The sequence below is a fragment of the Scylla paramamosain genome, chromosome 31, assembly GCF_035594125.1.
Source record: "Scylla paramamosain isolate STU-SP2022 chromosome 31, ASM3559412v1, whole genome shotgun sequence".
NCBI classification, from domain to species: Eukaryota; Metazoa; Arthropoda; class Malacostraca; order Decapoda; family Portunidae; genus Scylla; species Scylla paramamosain.
The window spans coordinates 5,880,190-5,907,426 of NC_087181.1; the positions used below are offsets into that span (position 1 = coordinate 5,880,190).

Genomic DNA, 27,237 nt, shown 5'->3' on the forward strand with positions numbered 1-27,237 from the left:
GGGAAGCCCTCTTGAAGAGGTCTTCCCGGAATATGCAGCAAAATACTGCTGCTGAAATGCGTAGTGGGGAACGTGTATCCTTGCCTCATGCCACTCCCTCTCTGTTTTGGGTGTGGGCACCCGTGGTGCTGTCAGCAAAGTTGAGGGTATGATGCATGGTGGAATGTGTGAATCCATGCTCTTACAGATCCTCATAACCACTTTTCTTTCTGTTATTATGTGGGTGCTGGACTATACATGTTCTTGAATTACACAAAGAAGAGTCTGTTGATCCTGACATTCCACAGGGAAAACAAAGAAACACTTTGAGTCCCACTTGACTCCACCCACAACTCATGTTCCTTGCAAAAGCTGGCCATCGTTATGTTTTCTTTTTCTCCAAATTTTGCCTCATCAGTTTCTACTGTTGTTCCAGCACCACCAAGTTTCCCACAATGTTTCTTTGTGCAGTAGTTGACTGCCACCTCCCAACAAAATGAAAACCAGTCAGTCACAATCAGGATACTACACCTAACTTTCCTGGCAGTGTCACTGACAGTGAGATGCCTCTTACACCAAAAAAAATGTCAACAGGATTATTTGTTGGAAGTTGAGACATGAATTGGAAAACCATGTGCTTTTCAGTGCTGACAGGTGAAATAGACACCGCTGGATTGTCAGTTTCTTGTTTTTCAGCACTTTTCTTTGCTTGTCACAGTGGAAAAGCAGATGTTTATTAAAATTAATGTCACTATCACACTTTGGACACTTACACTTGACAGTACGTGTAATTTGTCCATGGCTGCAGAGAAATTCATTACATGTTTGAATTTCTGCAAAAGTTGAATTAAAATGAGATTACAGCTGCAGGACATGTCGACCATGTTTGACAAACACAAGTAATATGGAGTCCTTGCTGACATGTAAGTACCTATAGATACCTTTATCCATATAAGTACCTATAGATACCTTGACCCTATATCAGAGTTTAATGTTTGACTAGTAACAACACAGGAGATTGAACCATCAATACATGGAGTGTTGAACTTGTGTGTTGTTTTAAATTGCATTTGAATGATATACATTGTTCCTTTTCCCTATCCTGGAACTAATTTCTGGAGATTTTTCTGTAAGACATTGCTGGCAATACTGAAGTAGTGGGATAAACTACAGATTTCTAGAGATTTTTCCTGAGTCATCATTGGCGATACTGCAGCAGTGAGGCAAACTAAAGATTTCTGGAGATTTATGTGTATCATTGACAATGCTTCAGGATATGGTGACCATCACAACAGCAGCAACAGTAGCTCTCTACTTATTTTTTGGTGGTAAGAGGCAATATTTGGCTGTATTTTAGTATTCCCCCAACAGAAAACCCTGCTTTCCTACCAGATCCCCAAGGTTGTAGGGTGTAGGAGCTGAAAACTATAGGAAATAGAGTTGTCTGAGCCTTCTTAATATTTACCAATTGATTTATAGGAGAGTGCTAGGAATGGAACAGACAATAAGTGAGCTATTGGAAAAGGTGGAAAATGGAAGTTAGACAGAGTTCTGGAGAGGATAACAAATTTTTAAGACCAGTGTGAGAAATATGAAAAGGTATTGATGAAATATGAAGAAAAAGTTGAGGTGAACTTTGAGAATGTAAAGAAAATAAGTGAAAAACAGAACCAGTGAAAGATTGAAAGAGAAGAAGAAAAGGCAAGTTTTGAAGAAATTCTGGAGAAAGAAGTAAAGGAAAAACAGAGAAGTCAGTGGTGAAGGTTATAAAAGAAAAGGAAGGGTTGGTAAAACATACAGTAGAGAAAAGAAATGTGTTGCAATGTTTGGGATTAAAGAAAAGACTCTACCAGTACCGCATGTGAGAGAAAAACAAAAAAGTGTAGCAGTTGACTTAGTTAACGAACTGTATATAGAGCCAAATATCCTGTTTATGTACCTTTCAGGTGATAGTGTGTCCTGAATTATTACTCCCAAAGCTTTTTCTTCATTACATACTTTTCATTATTATTTCCCCCTAGCATTTTGTAATTCCACGAAGGTCTCTTTTTGTTTTTTCCTATTTCCAACACATGGTATTTTCTGGCATTAAATTTTAGTCTCCATCTTTGACTCCATGCATGTATCTTGTCAATATCCTTTTGCATCTCCTTGCAGTCATTTTCACCCTTTATTATTTTCATTATTTTTGCATCATCAGTGAACAGGTTTATATAACTACCATGTATTTTAGTATATAAGACGACACTTGAATCATCCTATTAAAAAGAAAAAAAAAGTTGGGGGGGTCATCCTATACATCAGATACAAAAATAATGATAAAATTTTATGCAAAATACTATTATGAATAAACAACAATCTTATATTTTGACTTTTGGGGAAGTTAGACAAAATAAAATATGAATCCGTTTTGAGAAAATTAGCTTAAATGTGTTCCCATTGAAAAGTGTATAGAGAAAATTTAATGTAGTACAAGTACAAACCTCTGCTGGCATTGTATATAAATGGATAAAGCAGGAGGCTGTATGAATGTTCCTCAATTTCTTCCAAAGCTGGAGGAGGAGCTGTATAAAGATCTTCAAGGCATAGAACCCTGAGCTAAGCAGTAAAGGAAAGTAAACTGGGATAAGATGAATCTCTCCAACCTGTAATATTGTATAAGGACAAAGTCCATATACTGAGAAAAAAATTCAACAGCACCAATGTATGTAATCAAAAGAAACATAATATATAGAAGATTATGGCTGACAGCCCAACACATGCAGGCCGTGCAAGGCAAGGTTTTGTTTATGTTTAGGAAAACTGGTCATACCGCACATAATTTTACACTGTCTTCGTCCATCTGTCCTTTTCATGAAAATGTACAAAAACAACTGGTGGGAATTTTTTTTTTTTTAGATTTATTTTTGCACTTGAAGATGATGGTACCTTATTACTGGTAATACATTCAAGGTATCTTATTCATTGTACTGGTATATCACTGTCTCAGTTGTCTGGTGCTCATTGACCATACTACCAAACCATAGATGGTTTGGTAGTTTGGGTCTTATACCACTGATATCAGCTAAAACCATTAAATTCAGACTGAAATTTTGGGGTTGTCTTATCTGAAAGTTCTCTTACCCTCCATAATATAGAGTGTTTAGATCATCTGTCATATCATTTACATATATTTGAAACATAATAGGTGCCAACACAGATCCTTGTGGTACCTGACTTGTCACTTTGCACCAACTTGAATTAGAGTCTCTGTTTATTGTTCTCATTTCCCTCCCTTGTAAATAATCATCCATCTATCACAATGTTGCTCCTTTTACTCCTCCTCCATTCTCTAACTTCCACATAAGGCTTTTGTGGGGAACTTTATCAATTCCTTTTTTGAGATCCAGGTATACCACATCATCCATGCCTCTCTTGCACTCCATTTATTACTCTCATATATAAGCTCAGTAGGATCTTTTTCTGAATCCAAATTGCTTTTCTGTAATTACCTTTTTATCTTCTAAATATTACGGCATTTATCTTTTAATTACTTTTTCACAAAGTTTGCTTACAATACTTGTTGATGACATTGGTCTATAATTTCATGGATCTGTTTTATTTCCCCCTTTGTATATTGGCACTATGTTAGCTATTTTCCATTCCCTTCTTTCAGTGAGCTGTTAATTATATCCCATATGAGTTCCTCAATTTGTTCTCTCCATTCTTTTAATATCCATCCATTTAAGAACATAAGAACATTAGAAATAAGGGAAGCTGCAAGAAGCGACCAGGCTTACACGTGGCAGTCCCTGTATGAAACACACCTACCTATTTCCATCTGCTATCCCCATCCATAAACTTGTCTAATCTTCTCTTAAAGCTCTCTAGTGTCCTAGCACTAACTACATGATTACTGAGTCCGTTCCACTCATCTACCACTCTATTTGAGAACCAATTTTTTCCTATCTCCTTCCTAAATCTAAATTTTTCAAGCTTGAACCCGTTATTTCTTGTTCTACCCTGGTTGCTGATCCTAAGAATTTTGCTTACATCTCCCTTGTTATAACCCTTATACCACTTAAAGACTTCTATCAGCTCCCCTCTTAACCTCTCTAAAGAATGTAAATTTAACAGCTTCAACCTCACCTCGTAAGGGATACTCCTCATCCCCTGTATCCTTTTAGTCATTCTCCTCTGTACTGATTCTAATAGACCTATATCTTTCCTGTAATGTGGGGACCAGAACTGCACCGCGTAGTCTAGATGAGGTCTGACCAGCGCCAAGTATAACTTTAATATTACTCCCGGCCTTCTACTTTTAACACTCCTAAAAATGAATCCTAGTACCCTATTTGCCTTGTTTCTGGCTTCTATGCATTGTTTCCCTAGACGGAGTTCAGAGCTAACTATAACTCCTAAATCTTTCTCGTACCCTGTACCTACCAGAGTTTGGTTGTCTAATGTGTACCTATTGTGTGGGGATCCTCTACCTACGCTAAGCACTTTGCATTTATTGATATTAAATTGCATTTGCCATCTATCCGTCCATTCATTCATTCTATCTAGGTCTACCTGCAAGGCGATGGCATCCGATTCTGATCTAATTAATCTACCTATCTTTGTGTCATCCGCAAATTTACTAACATCACTACTAATTCCACTATCCAAGTCATTGATATACATTAGAAATAACAATGGCCCTAATACTGATCCCTGTGGCACCCCACTAATTACATGACCCCACTCGGATTTCGAGCCGTTTATTACCACTCTCTGACGCCTGTCACTAAGCCATGACCCTATCCAGCCTAACACCTTCCCATCTATCCCGTGTGCCCTAACCTTTCTCAGGAGCCTTTGATGGGGTACCTTGTCAAATGCTTTACTAAAGTCCAGATATAAGATATCATAACTATCACCATTATCTACTGCCTCGTACACCTTACTGTAAAAACTTAACAAGTTTGTCAGGCAAGACTTCCCCTTCATGAAGCCATGCTGTGACTGATTTATCAAGTTACTTGATCTGGTCCCATAGCTTTTCTAACATCCAGCTGACATCTAGTTCTTCCAGCAGTTTCTTGATTTCTTGTCACTTTACTTGTATCTCTTATGTTCCCTCATTCTGTGATGCCACTTTTGATGCCACAAAATCTTTTTTTTTTGTAAACACAGATTGAAAACTCTAATTTATTAATATGCTCATCTTAGTGATTCCATAAGTTTTTTCTTCTCTTTTTAACTTGTTTATGCCATCCCTATGTTTTATTTTCCCATTTACATATTTGTAAAAATATTTGGGTTCTTTCTTACATTTTCTCACTATGTCACTTGCAAAATTTCAGTCTACTTTCTGGGTTTTTTGTAAACACTAAGACCAACTGTGATGGTTTTTCTTCTCTGCATCTTGTAGGTTCATTCATCCACTGTCTCATTGTATTCACCATCATGGTTTGCATAAGTTCTTTGCTCCATCACCCAACATTTTCTTTCACTTCCATCTTTTCCCATTTAATTCCATAAGTGTTGAAGTCACTTACTAAGAGCACTTTGTTACTTTTCCTTATCATTTCGTCTATACTATTTCTTGTTTCTTGTTGCATAATTTTATATCTATTGGTCTCCTATGCATTAGTTTTTGGTGGTTTGTACATCACAATAACTTTTCTTTTTTTCACTTCCTTTGATCTTAATCACAACACTCAAAGTTTCTGCCATTCAATCACCATATTCCACTTCCTTAACAACAATATTCTCTTTTATCAGTATCATCACTCTTCTTCCTCCACTTCCTTTTCTGTCTCTCCTTTATGGTCTACATCCTTTCTTTGCAAATCTCAACTTTATTTTCTCTTTTAGCTTGGTTTCTGTTAAACGTACCACGTCTGGTTTATTGTTCTTTAGATAGTCTTTAAGTTTCATCTATATTTGTATACATAATTCTTAAACTTCTGCTTGGTGATCTTCCATGGCATATTTGTGCCACCATTTCCTCACTTTGTATACAACTTTCCAAATTAATATCCTTGCTTTTTCCTGTGTTCTCTCCTAATTTTTTTTTGACTGGGTCTCTACTCTCAACTCTTTCAGTTTACTTCTCTCTTCTTCATTCACGTCTGTTTTTATCCATATTTCCTTCATTCCTTCTGCTTTTGCCAATTTGCCTGTTCGTTGTGACATGTTCTGCTGTTTGTGACATGAATCTTATTTTCATTGGTCTTGTTGCATTTTCATCATTTCCAATTCTGTAAACCTTTTCAGTTTGTTTGACTATCCCCTCTCCTTCCTCTGCCACTTCTATAATTTCCTTAACCCATTTCACTTCTTTCTCTCTAGCTATTTTCATAGATAGGTTCTTCTACTTGACCCTAAATATCACCACACACATCTTTCTCAGTACCATGTCTCTCACAAGATTACTTTTTTTCTTTATTATTTTAATTGCTTGTTTTTCATGTCCTTATTGTGTTTCTGTTGCTGTTGCCTTATTATTTCCTTCATGTCCACCTTTTGCCCTTGCTCTCTGTCTTCTTTCCAACTTCTGATTTCCTCTGTCACTGACTTTTTCATTTCTTCAACTGTAACCTCTCTTGTACAGGTTTCTCTAACTCAGTGTTCTCTTCCATAAGTTTCTTGATATCTTCACAGTATTTTTTGTCCACTGTTTTTGTCACTTCTCTCAGTTCTTTGTTTTCTTTTCCAGTTTCCATCTCCCTATTCTTCATCTCTATTATATCACTGGATATCTTTTTTACATTGGTTGTAAGTTTCACACACAATCTTATTGATGTGTTTCTCTGGTTATAAATAATTATCAGATACAGTTACTTCCAAGTCCTTTTCCAGTGTTGTTTTCTTAATTTTTTTTCATATTTCATAGTTGCCTAATCTATTTTTTCTCTTCCCATATTCCATCACACTACATTTTCTGATGTTGAATTTCATTTCCCATCTATTACTCCATTCCCATATTCTGTTAAAATCCTGCTGCAATGCTTAGCAATCTGTTTCCTTCCCACCTTCTTAAGTAACTTGGCATCATCAGCAAACAAACTTACATAACTTCACTCATTCCATCATGTCTTTAATATATACTGCAAACATTACTGGGGCCAGTACTGGCCCTTGTGGAAATCCAGTGATCACTTTCCCCCAAGAGGACTTTCTATTTATAATTACCATTCTCATTTCTCTGTCCTTCAAAAAATCCTCCATCCACTTCAAAATCACTCGTGTTTTTTATCTTTCATAGCATTCTCTTATGTGGTACCTTATCAAATGCTTTCTGTAGGTCCAGATAAATTCCATCTACCCAGCCATCTCACTTCTGTACTATATCACCCTTGAGTTGAAACATATATTTGTCGTGCAAGATCTTCTTTCTCAAAAATCAAATTGCATATCAGTCTGTCTGTTCTTGTCTTCTAGATATGATATTGACCTATCTTTAATTATTCTTTAAAACATCTTTGCAACCACACTTGTTTGGGACACTGGTCTATAATTTAACGATTCTTTTTGACATTCCCCTTTATAAATTCTAACAATGTCAGCTCTTTTCCTGTCTGTGAAGACTTTACCCTCAGCTGATGAGCTTATTATGATTCTGTGTATCCTCTCAGCCAGTTGTTTGCTACATTTCTTCAGGATCCAACTTGACACACCATCTGGCCCAGAGGCTTTTCTCACATCAAGACCCTCCATTATTTTTATCACTTCTTGGACTGTAACTTGTATTTCTACCAGGGAGTCTACATGTTCTTCCACCCATTCATGTACTTTAAATTAACTCTCTCTTGTAAACACTGAAAAGAATTGTTTATAACTTCTACCATTACTGCCTCATCTTCATAATTCTTGTCCTCCATCCTAAATTTACTAATACCTTCCCTGTTTTTCAACTTGCCATTAATATATCTAGTTAATATATCTGTAGAAAACCTTGGTTGGTCTTTTTAACTATCCATTGCTTTTTTTCAAAACTCCTTTGCTCTTTTGTCATATTCCTATATATTCATTTCTTGCCTGTTTGTATTTAGCTCATAGGTCTTATCATTTCCTTCTCCACTTATTCCATGCTACATCCCTTTTATCTTTTGTTATTTCACATTTTCTATTAAACCAAACTTTATTAGTGATCTCTCTCTCTTCCCCAATTTGAGAACATATCTCTTGACTCACTCATTATAAATCTTAAGTAAAGACATCCATTTCTCCTCTACTCCCTGCACTTCATTAAAATTACTCCAGTCAGCTTCAAAATACTTCCTCATTAGTGTAAAATTGCTTTATTGTAAATGTGTCTCTCAATTTTGTGCTCTTTTCTTTTCCCCACTTATGTTCTTTCATTTAAAAGCAACTCATCAACTACATGATCATGTTTTCCTATTGGGCTTTTACATTTCATGCTTTCTAATATTTCCAGCTCATTAGTAAACACAAAGTCCAGCCTTGATGGTTCATCAGTCCCTTGAAACCTTGCGTTTTCTTTGATTCACTGTGTCAGTGTGTTGTCCATTGCCATCTGTAGTAACATATTTCCCTAAGATCTTTCACCTTCGTCCATTGTCCACTCCTCCCAACACACCTCTTTACAATTAATATCTCCCATCATTGTTAAGTTGTCACTTTTGCTAATGAGTTCTTCCATTCCCTTACTTGTGTTCTTCATCATAAACTCATAATCTTCATTGCTCCAGGATCTTGTATAAGGTGGAACATACATCACAATGAAATCTCTCCACCTTTTCCCTTCATGTTTCATCCCCACTTCTATAATTTTGGCAGTTCCTTTCCCATAGTTGACTTCTTCAACTCACAAGTCTTTCTTTACTAAAATCATCACTCCTCCTCCTTGTTTTTTTGTTTCCTGTCCTTCCTCCATACATTATATTTACCACTGCTGATATCCAGAGACACTAATTTATCACTTAACTTAGTTTCAACAATTCCCTTTACATCCATAAGATAGTCATTTAACTCCATTTAACATTAGTGTATGACACATTCAGTTCATTCCCTCCTCTCCCTCCATTACCTCCATCTTCCTTGGGTTCTAGTCCATGACCTTCCAACAGAACCTCTTTTTTTCTGCTTCTGTGCTATTCTCATTTTTTTCCTTGGCTTTTCCCACATATAGTTCATTATTGCTATTTCTTCCTCATTTAAATCTTTCCTAATTCATATATTATTTGTCTCCTCTTAGTAGATTTCTAGGCTCCAGCCACCACTTCTGCATTCCTCCTTCAGTGTGCACTGGTTATTCGATATATGTGAGTTCAAAATATGCATATTTGCTCGTATGTGACTAACCTCAATGTGGCAAGTATTCGTTTTACGTGAGAAAATTTGCTATTATGTGAGTGGCGGCACTGCTGTAACTGGTTGGTGAGGTATGGTGGCCGACTTGCACTAGAGGGCGGCGGGTGCAAATGTTTTCCCGCACTTTCCTCGCCAATACTTAACCTTTTCCTCCCTCTGATCCTAAAGTTAATCCTCTGGTAGCTAACTATCAGCTTAAATTGTAGACTTTGGGTGCGTCTTCCCGGAAGCAATCAGCAGCTCCGGGTAGTCAGACTTGGAGTTCTACCCTGAATGGGATACATATAATTTCGAGTTCCCTCCAGTAAGACTCAAAATACATATGAATATACAGTACATGATATAATAGAAAACGTCACGTGTACATGGTGGTGACGGCCCTATCTCCAATGGCAAAGTGACCTGTAACTCACCTCTTTCTCTGCATGAATCACCTCACCATCTGTCCTCGCTCCTGGTGTCCTCACCCTTGCCCGCCTGCCACCATTTGTTCCCTGCCTGGCCGGTTAAATAAACACTGTCTTTTTAGTTTCCATGTTTTGTCCATTACCCATGTAATGGACACCTATTGCAAGTTCGTGCCACCCTCCCGGATCACTTACCGACCCTCGAAAGAGTTCTTGAAGGAGCACGAACCACTTACAAAACTTTCAGGCGACTCAAGTAGGAGCGCAGATCCACTCGCTGCCACTATGGGTGCCTCACTGCCCACCGCCGCCGGCTTTGTCTCCTGCCTGCTGTGTCCCCTTGCTGCCCCTCATGCCGCTTCCAATCAAGATCCAGCTCTTCATCATGTGACTTCCATGGCCAATCAGCAGCTGGGGGGCCCATCATGCAATCAGGGATGATGGAAAACTTGCTCCCACATGTTGAAACAGCAGGCAGGAGGTGATAATGGCTGCCGTCGCTACAATAACATAATAAATAGTGTGTGTGTGTGTGTGTGTTTCTCTCTCTCTCTCTCTCTCTCTCTCTCTCTCTCTCTCTCTCTCTCTCTCTCTCTCTCTCTCTCTCTCTCTCTCTCTCTCTCTCTCTCTCTCTCTCTCTTTGCCTTAAAACTTTTAGAAGAGAGAGAGAGGGAGAGAGAGAGAGAGAGAGAGAGAGAGAGAGAGAGAGAGAGAGAGAGAGAGAGAGAGAGAGAGAGAGAGAGAGTAATGTTTAGAATAGCTGCCAATTGAAAAACAGGAAGAATTGTATTTCAAGGAAAATGAGATGTGTTAGAAGGGCAACTTGTGTGTATGTGGCTAAAACAGCAAAAGCAATATGAATAAACCACTCTTCACCAGGAACATCTCCCCGCTGCCTGGAGCATTCCCGCAGCATGGAATGTCACCATGCCTATAAATCTTTTTCTTCATGTTCTGACCGTAGATATTGCCTTAGCTTACACAGAAAATATAAGTTTATTTTCATTACCTCTATTACCAAAATATCATGCAGGAAAAAGCAGACATGTAATATCTTCTCATATTGAAAACTATTTTACCCTGCATGTGGAGAGTTTCAAGTTTAAGGGTTGAACATGTGTATACTGTTTGCCACAACCACTTCTTCCTTCAAATAATTAAGATTTCAGTAGTTCGATACAGGAAAATCTATTTCTTGATGTCGCTCAAACATCCACTCATCTTTATTTTCTTCCCATGTCTCCTTGTCTGTCTCTCTCCCTCCTGCATCTGTGGTACCAAGTAATTTTTTTTTTATTCTTTCTATATTGTTTACTAATTTGTACATTGTTATCAGGTCTCCTCTTTCTCTTCTCTCTTGTAGTGTTGGTAATCTTTCTTCATAGTTTAAGTCTTTCAATTCTGCTACCATCTTTGTTGCTATCCTCTGTATTCTTCCCATTTTACATATATCTTTTTTTTATGTGCAGCCCAAAGTACACTGCTGGTCAGAGCAGAAGGCACAAGACTTGCGAGATCCTAAGAAGGAGGTTAATGGCATAGAAAAAAAGTTTCAGTGGTGGTACTCACCTAAACTAGTAATTGATAGGGTATCCTCCTGCCTTTTTGATCTTTTGGAGGTTTTTGAGGAGTGAATCAGCTAGGTGTTGGAGATACTGAGGGTTAATATTGTCCCATATGTCCTGAATAGCAGCTTGTGGGAGTAGGAGGGAGGATGTATCTCTGTCCTTGAGTTTAACTTTAATGTTCACCCACAAATTTTCTATGGGGTTAGGGTCTGGTGAATTTGTGAGCCAAGATTTCAGAAGGCTAACATTGCAGAAACAATTGCAGTTAATAATTAACTTAGCAGTATAGCATGGTGCACCATATTGCATATAGGAATCAGCATTTCACTTTTCCATACAGTCATCTAATTCATCCGCAATTAATTCATAGTTATTTTGGTTCATCCAAACCTTTTTATGCACAAACACTAATTTCCCAAGACCATAATAAGAAAACAACCCCACATCATCATAAAGTCTGGGTGTTCTACAATGTTTTGTGTAGCAGGAGGTGTAAGCGTTACTACCAGGTCTGTGGTACACATGGTTTCTCTGGTTATCTGTAACCTGAAAGCATGCATCATCTGACCAAAGTACCCTATGCCATTTGTTTAAGTTCCATTCCTTGTGTTGAGACACAAAAGCAAGCCTTTTCAGATGGTGAGCACGTGCAACCCAAGGTTTTGGCACTGGACGGCAACTACGATATCCCAAATCATGTTTCACATATCTGCGCACAGATGTCTCACTTATCCCAGTTAGCAAAGCAGGGTTCCTGGCCTTAGGTTCCCCACTGGTTATGCAAGGGTAGACCTCAAACTGCCTACGAATAATGTTCAGAGTCCTGTGGCCCACACTGTGCTTATACCCTGCTTGCTTGTGAGTTGGTGAGGAAGCATCCCCTCCTCCCTCCCAATAAGTTTTGGTCCAATGTAGAACGTTTCTGAGGGCTAAACCAGTATTCATGACTATTTCCTTATTTGATTTATTCTCCCTTACTAAGTCACATATGACTGAAATTTGGGCTTTAGTAAGAAGTGTTCTAGGCCCCACAATAGGTGATAACAGCGCAGGATGGTATGCCTGCGTAACCACAAAAACAGTCCATGAGGGACAAGAAAAATTCAAACAATAGACAACACAAGACACAGTTGATCACAAACTAAGGAAATATATCATCTACTTTGGCTACTAGACCTGCAGAGTTGCCAGATGTCGACATTCACCAAATCCTGCTTTAATATTTAAAGTTATAGCTTGTAATTTAAATTTGGTCAGAGCAGAAAGCACAGTTTCTCTTGTGCCTTCTGCTCTGACCAGCAGTGTACTGGTGTGTATTCCAATTTAGGACATATGCTTGTTATAATTTTTTTCGTCATTTCTTTATCTAAATAGTTAAACACCATCCAAATGTTTGTCAAAGAGAAACTGGATAAATACAGTTATGGAACCAGGACAAAATGAGCTTTGGCACATGCTCTGTGCAATACAACTAGGTAAATACACACACACACACACACACACTAATTTTGGAAAACCCAACCTCTCTTGTTGGAGGTGATAGTATATTTACATAAAGTCCTCAGGAATAAAAATGAAAATAAGAAGACTGGGCATGTGCCACTGGTGATGTAGGAGATAGTCATTGTTCACTTATTGTTCACAGTGTCGTGGACCCTCTATGGAGCCAACAATCTACTCTGAGGACGTAATACTGACAGAACACATTACTCCTCGTTTCAACCGCATTAGTCGTGGAGATGTAATCATTGCTCGCTCTCCTACCAACCCCCATCACCACATCTGCAAGCGTGTTACTGGTCTGGAAGGGGACAGAGTCAAGGATGGATTTAAGACACATTATGTAAGTTTTTTTCTTTAGTTTTATTTACCTATTTGTAATATATTAGATTTGAGCTATACTATGTGACCTTGTTTTCAGTGTATGTACCATATTTTGCAATGTATAACATGCACTTTTTTCATTTGAAAGAAATGTCATTTAGTTATCCCTGCACATTATATGCTAAATGTACAAATTTTTATTTATGTACAGTAAAATCCCTCTCATCCGGCATTCGAGTATCCAGCAGCTTCAAGTATCCAGCACATTTTTCCCCGAGCCTTAAAATCAATAAAAAATCAACGTGTACTCATAAAATCGATTAAAATTCCCGCACGAGGCATACTTTGTCCCCTCGCCACCAGAGCGCACTGCTTCGCGCCACCCGTGGCCCACTGCACTGTGTTTACTCAGTGACTCAGTCCCGCGTGTGCACCGTTTATCGCCTGACACCTTCATCATGCCTAAAGTTGTAGAAAAGAGGAAGCGTGTTGTGCTTACACTTAAGCAGCTGATCAGATCAGCTGATCTTTGTTATGGTAAGATGCGTGAGTGTAGGGTGGTGATTGAGGACATAATTTCACTTCTATTCAATTATCTGGCAATATTCAAGTATCCAGCATGTCGGCGGTCCCGTTGATGCCGGATAAGAGGGATTTTACTGTATTTTTTTTATCTTGTCCAATAGTGACTATAAACTTACCTTTTTATTATTTATGATCCTTCATAGTCTATGGCTGTGCTCATGATGTGTTGCCATAGAATACAAAGTGAACAAATTACCAGTATAAAAATTAAAACTAAGTCAGTTGAAGATTGTCCATTTTTTGTTGTTATCCAACTTCTTTGCTGACCTGGGCCATCTGCCATTTTCATTTTTTTGTATTAACTCAGATACACTGTTGCCAGCTCAAATAGTACAAGCTACACTAAGAAGGTAATTTTTTTTTCTTTTTTTTTTGGAGACTGGCCAAAGGCAACAAAAATCCAATAAAAAAAAAAACACTGAGATACCAGTCCCCGAACAGGGTCTGAAGCAGTAGTAAAAAATTGAGGGATAAGTTTCTTGAAATCCCCTCCTTGAAGGAATTCAAGTTATAGGAAGGTGGAAATACAGAAGCAGGCAGGGTGTTCCAGAGTTTACCAGAGAATGGGATGACTGATTGAGAATACTGCTTAATTCATGCATTAGAGAGGTGGACAGAATAAGGATGAGAAAAAGAAGAAAGTCTCGTGCAGCAAGGCCATGGGTGGAGGGGAGGCATGCAGTTATCAAGATCAGAAGAGCAGTTAGCATGAAAATAGCAGTAGAAGATAGTAAGAGATGCAACAATGCGACGAAGATTGTCCATTTTTTTGTTGTTATCCAACTTCTTTGCTGACCTGGGCCATCTGCCATTTTCATTTTTTTTGTATTAACTCGGGTACACTGTTGCCAGCTCAAATAGTACAAGCAACACCAAGAAGGTAATGTGTGTTTTTTTTTAGGAGAGACTTGCCAAAGGCAACAAAAATCCAATAAAAAGAAAAAAAACACTGAGATGCCAGTCCCCGAACAGGGTCTGAAGCAGTAGTAAAAAAACTGAAGGATAAGTGTCTTGAAATCCCCTTCTTGAAGGAATTCAAGTTATAGGAAGGTGGAAATACAGAAGCAGGCAGGGAGTTCCAGAGTTTACCAGAGAATGGAATGACTCATTAAGAATACTACTTAACTCATTCATTAGAAAGGTGGACAGAATAGGGATGAGAAAAGGAAGAAAGTCTTGTGCAGCCAGGCCATGGGGCCATGGAAGGCATGCAGTTAGCAAGATCAGAAGAGCAGTTAGCATGAAAATAGCGGTAGAAGATAGCAAGAGATGCAGCATTGCGATGACGAGAAAGGGGCTGAAAACTGTCAGTTAGAGGAGAGGAGTTGAGATGAAAAGCTTTTCATTCCACTGTGTCTAAAAGAGTGGTATGAGTGGAACCCCCCCCCAGACATGTGAAGCATACTCCATAAGGCCCTTGTACAGCTGTGGGGGTGAGAAAAACTGGCAAAGACATCTCAGAATGAGTAACTTCATAGAAGCTGTTTTAGCTAGAGATGAGATGTGATGTTTCCAGTTCAGATTATAAGAAAAGAACAGACCAAGGATGTTCAATGTAGAAGAGGGGGACAGTTGAGTGTCATTGAAGAAGAGGGGATAGTTGTCTGGAAGGTTGTGTCCAGTTGATAAATGGAGGAATGGAGTTTTTGAAGTATTGAACAATACCAAGTTTGCTCTGCCCCAATCAGAAATTTAAGAGAGATCAGAAGTCAGGCATTTTGTGGCTTCCCTGCTTGAACTGTTTACTTCCTGAAGGGTTGGACATCTATGAAAAGACATGGAAAAGTGCAGGGTGGTATCATCTGTGTAGGAGTGGTTAGGACAAAAAGTTTGGTTTAGAAGATCATTGATGAATAATAGGAAGAGAGAGGTGACAGGATAGAATTCAAAGGAACACCACTGTTAATAGATTTAAGAGAAGAACAGTGACTGTCTACCACAGCAGCAATAGAATGGTCAGAAAGGAAACTTGAGATGAAGTTACAGAGAGGAGGATAGAAGCTGTAGGAGTAATCCAGAAATCAAAGCTTTGTACCTGACTATCAAAAGCTTTTGATATGTGTAAGGCAACAGCAAAAGTTTCATCAAAATCTAAAAGAGAATGACCAAGACTCAGTAAGGAAGGCCAGAAGATCACCAGTAGAGCTGCTTTGATGGAACCCATACTATTGATTAGAAAGAAAGTTGTGAAGTGATAGATGTTTAAAAATCTTCCTGTTGAGGATAGATTCAAAAACTTTAGATTGGCAGGAAATTAAAGCAATAGATTGGTAGTTTGAGGGATTAGAATGGTCACCCTTTTTAGGAACAGGTTGTATGTAGGCAAACTTCCAGCAAGAAGGAAAGGTAGATATTGACAGACAGAGTTGAAAGAGTTTGACTAGGCAAGGTGCAAGCTTGGAGGTGCAGTTTCAGAGAATAATAGGAGGGACCCTATCAGTTCCATAAGCCTTCTGAGGGTTTAGGCCAGCGAGGGCATGGAAAACATCATTGCAAAGAATTTTAATAGGTAGCATGAAGTAGTCAGCGGGTGGAGGAGAGAGAGAAACAAGCCCTAAATCGTCCAAGGTAGAGTTTTTAGCAAAGGTTTGAGTGAAGAGTTCAGCTTTAGAGATAGATGTAATAGCAGTGGTGCCATCTGGTTGAAATAAAGGAGGGAGAGAAGAAGAAGTAAAGTTATTGGAGATATTTTTGGCTAGATGCCAGAAGTCATGAGGGGAGTTAGATCTTGAAAGATTTTGACGCTTTCTATTATTGAAGGAGTTTTTGGCTAGTTTGGGAACAGACTTGGCATGATTCTGGGCAGAAATATAAAGTGCATGAGATTTTGGTGATGGAAGGCTTAAGTACCTTTTGTGGGTCACCTCTCTATCATGTATAGCACGAGAACAAGCAGTGTTAAGCTAAGGTTTGGAAGGTTTAGGTCGAAAAAAAGAATGAGGAATGTACACCTCCATGCCAGACTGTCATGTTATTGGCCAAGTTTACCTTGAATGGGATCACGTTTTCTTAGTGTCCCCTGTGTTCCAGTTACCTGCCTTTCGGACATTATCCTTATTATTGGTTATAAGTAGTGTAAGGCTTATTTACTCATTTTATATCATGTAGTATTATTTTCTTCATAATTTAAGTTCTCTATATCTTTGTGTGTATAAGGGAGGAAGTATAATTGAGGTGGAAATATGTTGAAAACGAGAGGAGCTTGAGTGGGCAACAACACATTCCAAGGAGGGGAAGGCAGAGCGCCTTAGGTCGTGAGGTAGAGAAGAAGGTGGCGGCTCTCAGGGAAGAATCTTGGTGTGGATTGATGATGGAGTGAGTGCGTGGAGGTATTAGTGGTGTAGCGGTATAACCTTGATATTCAGGATCTGGTTAGTGAGTCTTTTGTGGTACCAAGAGTTATTGATTTGGTTGTTGAGTTGTGCCAGTGATGCTGTTTGAAGGAGTCATAGGTCAAACTGGCAACTATTTTGTGAGTGGAGGTTGAGGTTTTGACCTTGGAAGCTGGTGTTGTGGTGTATTGGTGATTTTGGGGATGATGTTATGGTGTTATGGGTAATCTTTGGTGATGATGGTGATCTCCTGTGAGGCTTGAGGAGGTGAAATACGGGAATTATTGTCTGGGGACGCGGTAATGGCATCTGAGTAAATTTCTTTGGTTGAGGGAAATATTTCTGTGACTGGTGAAGGTGTAAACGGGTTCTGGTGTTGTGTGAAGTGACGAGAACGTCATGTAGTAACATGTACTACCTCATGTTGTTTGTGAATTATCATTAGTATTAATATATGTGGTTGTAATATAGAATAATCGTGTTTTCTACTCCGCCAACATTGATCTGGTATTAGAGATGATTACAGGTGTGCTGTGCCAAGGAAAAGGTAGAGTGGGAGGGTGTAATTCTGGCGATTTCGGATAGGTCGGGTAGGCACTCGAAGCCTTTAAAAATCCAGACCTTTAAAACTTTCCAGGATCAGTGTAACGTCCGCTTTCTTGGAAAGATAACCGGGATCGTACGATTGTAAGTAAGCAAACGATCGTGACACAGACACTATCACCTCTGTTATGCACTTGGCACACAAAGACAGGTCTCTGACATGGAAGCAGTTGTCATTCCAAGGAAAATCAGCAAAATACCTTCTCAGATCCATCCCCCAACTAGCGGGGGCAAAATCCCAGAGGTACCTCTGCTTAGGCGGATCCTGAGGAGGAGTAGGAGCAATAGGACAAGATACAGATATGAGATTGTGATTGGAGGAGTCCAACGGAGAAGAGAAGGTGACAGCATAAGCAGAAGGATTAGAGGTTAGGAAAAAGTCAAGAATGTTAGGCGTATCCCCAAGACGGTCAGGAACATGAGTGGGGTGTTGCAGCAATTGCTCTAAGTCGTGGAGGATAGCAAAGTTGAAGGCTAGTTCACCAGGATGGTCTGTGATGGGAGAGGAAAGCCAAAGCTGGTGGTGAACATTGAAGTCTCCAAGAATGGAGATCTCTGCAAAAGGAAAGAGAGTCAGAATGTGCTCCACTTTGGAAGTTAAGTAGTAGAAGAATTTCTTATAGTCAGAGGAGTTAGGTGAGAGCACAAATATATTTAGTTTGAGAGTGACTCTGTTGTCATAGCCAGATGGTGGAAAACTCAGAAGATTCAAGAGCGTGGGCACGAGAGCAGTTTAAGTCATTTGTGCACATAAACGCAACATCCAGCTTTCGATTGAAAATGAGGATAGAGAAAGTAGGAGGGAACAGAGAAGGGGCTACTGTCAGTTGTCTCAGACACCTGTGTTTCAGTAAGGAAAGTAAGATGAGGTTTAGAAGAGGAGAGGTGGTGTTCTACAGATTGAAAATTAGATCTTAGACTGCAAATGTTGCAGAAGTTAATGAAGAAAAAGCTTAGGGGGGGGGTGTCACCCCTCAACCAACTTATCCCTTCCAGCATCAAACTCCCCTTCCACATTAAATACCGATCTGAAACTATTGTTCATAACCTCTGCCGTGTCCAGTGCATCATCACAGATTTTTCCTTCAACTTTCAATCTTGATATACCTTCCTTCTTCTTCATCTTCCTATTAATATGTCTAAAAAATAGTTTGGGTTCATTTATAGACTTATCTATTATATCTCTTTAATAGTTTCTTCTCTCCATTCATATTATCTCAATGTAGTTGTTTCTAGTATCAATATATTCCTCCCATCTGTTCACAGTTTTTCCTCTCCTATCTTTTCCAAGTATTTGACTTACAATTTCTAGCCTCTTTACATTTTGTATTGAACCATTCTTTACCCTTTCTACATATACAATTTCTAGCCTCTTTACATTTTGTATTGAACCATTCTTTACCCTTTCTACATATCACTCCTCCTTTAGGTACAAATTTCTCCACAGCAGAATTATATATCCTTATAAATTCATCCCATTTTTCTTGAACGTCTTCTGCATCTCTAAAGTCTTTCCAGTCCACGGCAACAAAGTGCTTTCTTAATTTTTCAAAGTCAGCTGTACTATATTTAAATCTTCTTAGCTTATAATTTTCATCAATGATTACATTTTCATTTTTCAAATTAAATTCCATCAACACATGAACACTTTTACCTAGAGGGCAATCATAGTGTATTGTTTCAATAATTTTCATTTCCTTGGTAAACTAAATCAAGTCTTGAAGATTTATCTCTTCCACTAAATCTGGTATCACAGTCAACCCATTGAGTCATCAAGTTTTCCACTGCCCAGTTTAGTAATTTACTATTCCATGAGTTCTCGCTTCCAGTAGTTGTCAGTGTCTCCTAATTTATCTCGTTACAATTAAAATCACCAACAATAATTATATTAATACTTTTCATCACTATCTTTTCAAGACCTTTTAGCACATCTACCAACATCTCATGCTCTTCTTTTCACCAAGCATTGGTCATAGGTGGCACATACACTCCTACATAATTCATCATCCTTCCATTTCCACTTCTAATCATCATTTGTAGAATTTCAGAATTGTCTTCACTTTTTATTACCTTGTCCACTTTTTTTAGTCAGAATTGTTACTCCACCTCCTCCCTTGTCACTTCTATTTTTCATCCATAAATCATATTTATCATCACCAATGTCAGGGATTCCCCATTCATTTTTTCCATTTTGTCTCACATAATACAACAACATCCGATGTGGTTCTGCTTAATAACTCATTTAATTCCATTTTAGTTGACATCAATCCATTTACTTTAGTATAACATACTTACTGTTTGATGTATCATTTCTTTATTCTCACATGTCTTAGCCTCCAGAAAAACTTCTCCAGTCGTTGTTCGTTTTTTGTTTAGCCTCATTTATTAGTTCCTTTTGCTTCAACCTTTCAGTCTCATCCATATCCTTCTTTATCCCTACATTCTTATATTCTTCATCTCCAGACAACTTCCGAGACCCATTAATTACTTCTTCTGCTTGTACCTGTGTTGCAAAACTTATTCTTATGGGTCTCATTTTTTCTTCTTCATATTTCCCAATTGTATGGAACTCTTCCACTTGCTTTACTGCCTGGCTGTCTTCACCTGTCACTTTCTTCAGAAACTTATTCAACATTTCCTTTTCCTCTTTCTGAATTCTGCTTAATATTTTCTCTTCCTTTAAACCAAATACAGTTACTTGTTTATATTTTTCTAGTGTCTCTCATTAACTTTTTCTCTTCTTTAATAACATTTACCACTTTTGTCTCAGGTTTTGTTCCTCATTTTCTTGTTCTGTTATTTTCTTTATCAGTTCTTCGTCAAGTTTACTTTCATTTAACCACTTATTTTGCCTCATTTCCACATCCTTTACACTTGCCTTCATTTCCTCATTACTTTTCTGAACAGTTTCTACGTTTCCTTTATTTGTTTCTTTGAACAGTCATTTTCCACCTCTAACTTCTCATTTTTATCTTCCATCTCCATCAACTTTGCGTAATAATCACCAACTCCTCACCTGTCTCTTAGTGTACCTCCAATGTCTTTATTCTCTCCAATAACTTGTACATCATTTCTTCCATATATAAAATTTTTCTACACTGAAATTTATAATTTAGTTCTCTATCCTCACCAGTAAAACCTTCAAAGGACCCTCGTTTTTTTGGGGTGCTGCCCTCCACCATTTTGTCCAAAGTGTATACAAACCAACCAAACTCTCCTAGAGATGGGATAACTATACTCACGTACTGTTTCTCCCCTCCCTATTTACCACCTAGGTATTCCTGGGTCTTCATATCATAACTTGTTCCACCGTGAGCTATTTGTGTTATTCCTTCTTTCTATATGTAGAGCACTAGGAAACATGTCCTGTCAACTCCGTCGCTGCCATATGTATGTGTGTGTGTGTGTGTGTGTGTGTGTGTGTGTGTGTGTGTATTTATATAGTTGTATTTACTTAATTGTATTATACATGGCATGAGCCAAAGCTCATTTTGTCCCGTCTCCATAACTATATTTATCCAATTTCTCTTTAAACATGTGTACACTGTTTGCTACAACCACCTCTTCCTTCAAATCTTTCTAGATTTCAATAGTTTGATACAGGAGGTGGTATTTCTTAATGTCACTTGAACATCCACTCTTTATTTTCTTCTCATGCCCCCTCATTTGTCTCTCTCCCTCCTCCATCTGTTGTACCAAGTCATTTCTGTCTATTCATTCTATATTGCTTACTAGTCTGTACATTGTTATCAGGTCTCCTCTTTCTCTTCTTTCTTGTAGTGTTGGTAATCCCATCTCTTCAAGTCTTTCTTCATAGCTTAAGTCTTTCAATTCTGGTACCATCTTTGTTGCTATCCTCTGTATTCTTTCCAGTTTCCATATATCTTTTTCTATGTGGAACCCAAACTACTAATGCATATTCCAGTTTAGGTCATATTATGCTTGTTATAATTTTCTTCATCATCTCTTTATCTAAATAGTTAAACGCCATCCTAATATTTGTTAACAAGCTGCATGTAGAGTTGAATATTCCATTTATGTACCTTTCAGGTCATAGTGTGTCCTACATCATTACTCTCAAATATTTTTCTTCATTACTTTTTGTTATTATTTCTCCTCCAATTTTGTAATCCCACGAAGGTCTCTTCACTTTTCCCTATTTCAACACGTGGCATTTTCTGCCATTAATTTCTAGTTTCCATCTTTTGCTCCATGTATGTATCTTGTCAGTATCCTTTTGTAACTCATTGCATTCATTTTCATCCTTTATTATTTTCATTATTTTTGCATCATCAGCAAACAGGTTTATATGACTATTTAAATCCTTTGTCATATCATTTACATATATTTGAAACATAATAGGTGCCAGCACAGATCTTTGTGGTACCCCACTTGTCACTTCGCACCAAATTGAATTAGTGTCTCTTGTAAATAATCATCTATCCATCTCAATGTTGCTCTCTTTAGTCCTCCTTCATTCTCTAACTTCCACATAAGACTTTTGTGGGGAACTTCATCAAATTGATCCAAGTATGCCACATCAACCCATCTGTAAATAATAAATCCGTAAATAATCATCTATCCATCTCAATGTTGCTCTCTTTAATCCTCCTTCATTCTCTAACTTCCACATAAGACTTTTGTGGGGAACTTCATCAAATTGATCCAAATATGCCACATCAACCCATCCGTCCCTCTCTTGCACTCAATCTATTACTCTCGTATAAAAGCTCAGTAGATTTGTGACACAGGATCTCCCTTTCCTGAATCCAAATTGCTTTTCTGTAATTATCTTTTCATTTTCTAAAAATTGCACCCATCCATCTTTACTATTTCACAAAGCTTGCTTACAATACTAGTTAGTAACACTGGTCTGTAATTTAATGGTTCCATTTTATTTCTCCCTTTGCATATTGGGACTATTTTATCTCCTTTCCATTCCCTTAGTACTTTTCCTTCCTTCAATGAGCTGTTGATTATATCCCATATTGGTTCCTCCATTTGTTCTCTGCATTCTTTTAATATCCATCCATTTACTTTTTTTTTCTTTTTTTTTTCTTTATATAGGAAGGACACTGGCCAAGGGCAACAAAAATCTAATAAAAAAAATGCCCACTGAAATGCCAGTCCCATAAAAGGGTCAAAGCAGTGGTCAAAAATTGGTGGATAAGTGTCTTGAAACCTCCTTCTTGAAGGAATTCAAGTCATAGGAAGGTGGAAATACAGAAGCAGGCAGGGAGTTTCAGAGTTTACCAGAGAAAGGAATGAATGATTGAGAATACTGGTTAACTCTTGCGTTAGAGAGGTGGACAGAATAGGGGTGAGAGAAAGAAGAAAGTTTTGTGCAGCGAGACCGCGGAAGGAGGGGAGGCATGCAGTTATCAAGATCAGAAGAGCAGTTAGCATGAAAATAGTGGTGGAAGACAGCTAGATATGCAACATTGCGGCAGTGAGAGAGAGGCTGAAGACAGTCAGTTAGAGGAGAGGAGTTGATGAGACGAAAAGCTTTTGATTCCACCCTGTCTAGAAGAGCAGTATGAGTGGAACCTCCCCCAGACATGTGAAGCATACTCCATACATGGACGGATAAGGCCCTTGTACAGAGTTAGCAGCTGGGGGGTGAGAAAAACTGGCGGAGACATCTCAGAACACCTAACTTCATAGAAGCTGTTTTAGCTAGAGATGAGATGTGAAGTTTCCAGTTCAGATTATAAGTAAAGGACAGACCGAGGATGTTCAGTGTAGAAGAGGGGGACAGTTGAGTGTCATTGAAGAAGAGGGGATAGTTGTCTGGAAGGTTGTGTCGAGTTGATAGATGGAGGAATTGAGTTTTTGAGGCATTGAACAGTACCAAGTTTGCTCTGCCCCAATCAGAAATTTTAGAAAGATCAGAAGTCAGGCGTTCTGTGGCTTCCCTGCGTGATATGTTTACCTCCTGAAGGGTTGGACGTCTATGAAAAGACGTGGAAAAGTGCAGGGTGGTATCATCAACGTAGGAGTGGATAGGACAAGAAGTTTGGTTTAGAAGATCATTAATGAATAATAAGAAGAGAGTGGGTGACAGGACAGAACCCTGAGGAACACCACTGTTAATAGATTTAGGAGAAGAACAGTGATCGTCTACCACAGCAGCAATAGAACGGTCAGAAAGGAAACTTGAGATGAAGTTACAGAGAGAAGGATAGAAACCGTAGGAGGGTAGTTTGGAAATCAAAGCTTTGTGCCAGACTCTATCAAAAGCTTTTGATATGTCCAAGGCAACAGCAAAAGTTTCACCAAAATCTCTAAAAGAGGATGACCAAGACTCAGTAAGGAAAGCCAGAAGATCACCAGTAGAGCGGCCTTGACGGAACCCATACTGGCGATCAGATAGAAGGTTGTGAAGTGATGGATGTTTAAGAATCTTCCTGGTGAGGATAGATTAAAAAACTTTAGATAGGCAGAAAATTAAAGCAATAGGACGGTAGTTTGAATGATTAGAACGGTCATCCTTTTGAATGTAGGCAAACTTCCAACAAGAAGGAAAGGTAGATGTTGACAGACAGAGCTGAAAGAGTTTGACTAGGCAAGGTGCAAGCACGGAGGCACAGTTTCGGAGAACAATAGGAGGGACCCCATCAGGTCCATAAGCCTTCTGAGGGTTTAGGCCAGCGAGGGCATGGAAAACATCATTGCGAAGAATTTTAATAGGTGGCATGAAGTAGTCAGAGGGTGGAGGAGAGGGAGGAACAAGCCCAGAATCGTCCAAAGTTGATCTGGTCCCATAGTTTTCAAATATCTAGCTCTTCCAGCGGTTTCTTGATTTCTTGTCTCTTTACTTGTATCTCCTGTATTCACTTATTCTATGACATCACTTTCGGTACCACAAAGTTGGTTTCCTTTGTAAACATTTAAACATTTATTAATAGCCAATAAAGTCAAGTACATAATATGTTTTATGTATACATTAATATTAGGCCAGCGTTTTTATAAGCATAAGCTTTTCAGGAACAAATTAATAAAAATCGTTATAATAACAAACAATAATAATACTAGAATTAATGATAGTTGAGAAAAATCAGTGAAATATTTAACATACAAACTACAGACTACTGAACACAAGTACAATTTATGAAGAAAGTAGAATATAAACTAAAAGAAACAAAGCATAATCAGTACACAATAATAGTGGCAAAAAAATAATAATAAATGAATAAATAAATGAATATATAAACAGGAAAAGAAAAACATACAATGTAGAGCAAATTAAATACAATACAACACACAGTACTATATAAGGAACAGAAAGGTGCAAGATGACTTTAGGTCTAACTGAAGGAAAAAAGGCAATCTGTCATATAAGAATTAATAACAATCTAACAGATGACACTTAAGTTTGTTTTTAAAAGTGTAGAGAGAGGGAGCATTCTTAATATCCTGAGGAAGAGAATTCCAGATTAAAGATCCTAAGTACATGGTGGAGTGTCGGAAGAGTGTAAGGCAATGGGATGGAAGGCAAAGCTGTTCTATATGTTGTGTGGGATATTGATGAGAAGGAAGTGAGGCACTGATCTGATTTTTGTACATACAGTTTGCAATTGAAAGTTTAGTTATATCTTGAAGTTTGAGAATTTTTGTGTTTTTAAATAGAGGAGTGGTGTGTTCAAGGTAAGAATTTTTTGTGATAATTCTGATGATTTTCTTATGTAGTCTGTCCAGGCATGTCAGATGGGCGGCATAAGTGGTACTCCAAATAAAATTACATTAAAGAAGTTGTGGATATATATGTGCATAATACAAGGTTTTCAGTATTTCACAGGGTATAAAATCTCTCAGTCTATACAGCATTGCAGTGCTTCTTGAAAGTTTCATAGATACATGATTTATATGGAATTTAAACTTAAGTTTTTTGTCAAACATGACTCCTAAAAACTTTTTAAATCCCATATAAATCATGTATCTATGAAACTTTCAAGAAGCACTTTAAAAAGAAAATATATAAAAATAAGTACATAGACAGAAAAATCATAAAATATCATACTAGGAACAAAATTAAAAACAAAACAGCAACCAAAAAGGGGACAGGAAGGCAAGCTCTGGCCTGCACCTTGTTGGATTGATGGGACATCTGGTGGGGCACAGGAGACACTAGTTTGTCAGGAAGTCCACAACATAGTAGTGGCATTGGAAATAGGTCTGGTAGGATAAGTCCTGTTAGTAATAAGTCTCCGCCCAGTCCTTGATGGAGATAGACTGGGAGCTTGGCGCATAGCATTCCAAGGTATAGCATGCAGCTAATGTGCCATTATTATAAAGAAAACTGGGCACTTTAAATTTAGTTATCCTAAATTAGTGACAGCCATGGCTTCTAAGTCCCCCTAGAAGTTGGTGGCTTTGATTGTGTCTCATGGCTGAGGCCAGGAGAGTGATAAGGTTCAGCCAGTATTTAATTGTGAGGGATATCAAGCCTCAATAGATCGCTACCCTGTTTAACCCAAAACCAGGGAAGGAGTATAACAAATGCCAACAAGCTCAGAAAGAACTAGTTTGGCATCTGCTAAGGAGCTCAGACAGTACAGACAACATGCAGAATGAAGGTATAATATCCCATGGACAACTGCCCATGAGCTGGCCACCTATGCCCAAACAGAATATTATACCCACTCTTGCCAGAGAACAGCCTATTTCCAGTTTCCCAAGAGACAGGCATACACCCCTGATAACACTGATGGAGCCTAGGAAGAGAATAGACAGCTGTAATTTGGCAAAATCTTATAAAGTCCTCTAGCCCTCACACACCCACAGCCTTGAGCCCTGGAGACTAATAGCATTTAATAACATACAATACTCAGGACACAAGTAGACAGCAACAGATAGATTAGGAATGGTCAAGAGACTGCTCCCCAAACTGTCACCAAGACATGAGACATCAGGACACAATGCTCCCACACTGATACCAAAGCATGAGATGTCAAGACACAAGTAGACAGCAGTAAACTTATTAGGGATGGTCAAGAGACTGCTCCCACACTGTCGCCAAGGCACAAGATATCAGGACATGAGTAGACAACAGTATACATCAAATGCAGGCAGCCTCCCATGGGGCTATTCCTAATCAGTCTGGCAGGGCCAAAGGCTTTATTTCAGGGCCATATGCTCCTTCAAGGCCAAGGAGATTTATGAGGTGGTGGCCAGTAGGATGGAGGTTACAGCTCTCCCATTCAAGGCCTCAAGAAAAATGGATCCAAGCCTTTTTCAAAAAGCATAAATTCCGCCACAGGAATCAACTAAATAAGAGACAGCAGGTACTCATCATCGCTTACTTTAAAGCACCCATAGGAAACAGTCCCCCACCCCTCAATGAAGAGGAAGAACTTGAACAAGTCTTGGCTGCTCATGATGAAGATGAGATCTCCAACTTTCATTTTGGAGGGTTTAGGAATGAGGGTGAAGACTGAAGACTCAATAGTTTTTTTTTTTTTTTGTGTGTATGTGTGTTTCTTTTTAATATTCTTGTAAAAAGTGCTGTGTGTTATGGCTAAAGTGTTTTTTTCAATACAAAGCGTTGAGCCACCTCATGAGTGTTCCTACAAATAGTAATCTGGTTTATAAGAGTCCAGTTGAGTCCTAAACATTATTTATTGTGCCGTATAACAA

The 27,237-nt window shown here is 38.4% G+C and overlaps 1 protein-coding gene across 3 annotated transcripts in view; it reads left to right on the forward strand.

The window, feature by feature from the left end:
* The window catches only part of LOC135116416 (mitochondrial inner membrane protease subunit 1-like), a 64,829-nt gene that overhangs the window by 23,340 nt on the left and 14,252 nt on the right, over window positions 1–27,237 (forward strand). For all 3 annotated transcript variants that reach the window (XM_064033867.1, XM_064033868.1, XM_064033866.1), the window contains exon 2: window positions 12,903–13,100. In XM_064033867.1, the coding sequence (XP_063889937.1) occupies window positions 12,903–13,100 (198 nt within the window). The remainder of the gene's footprint in view (window positions 1–12,902; window positions 13,101–27,237) is intronic.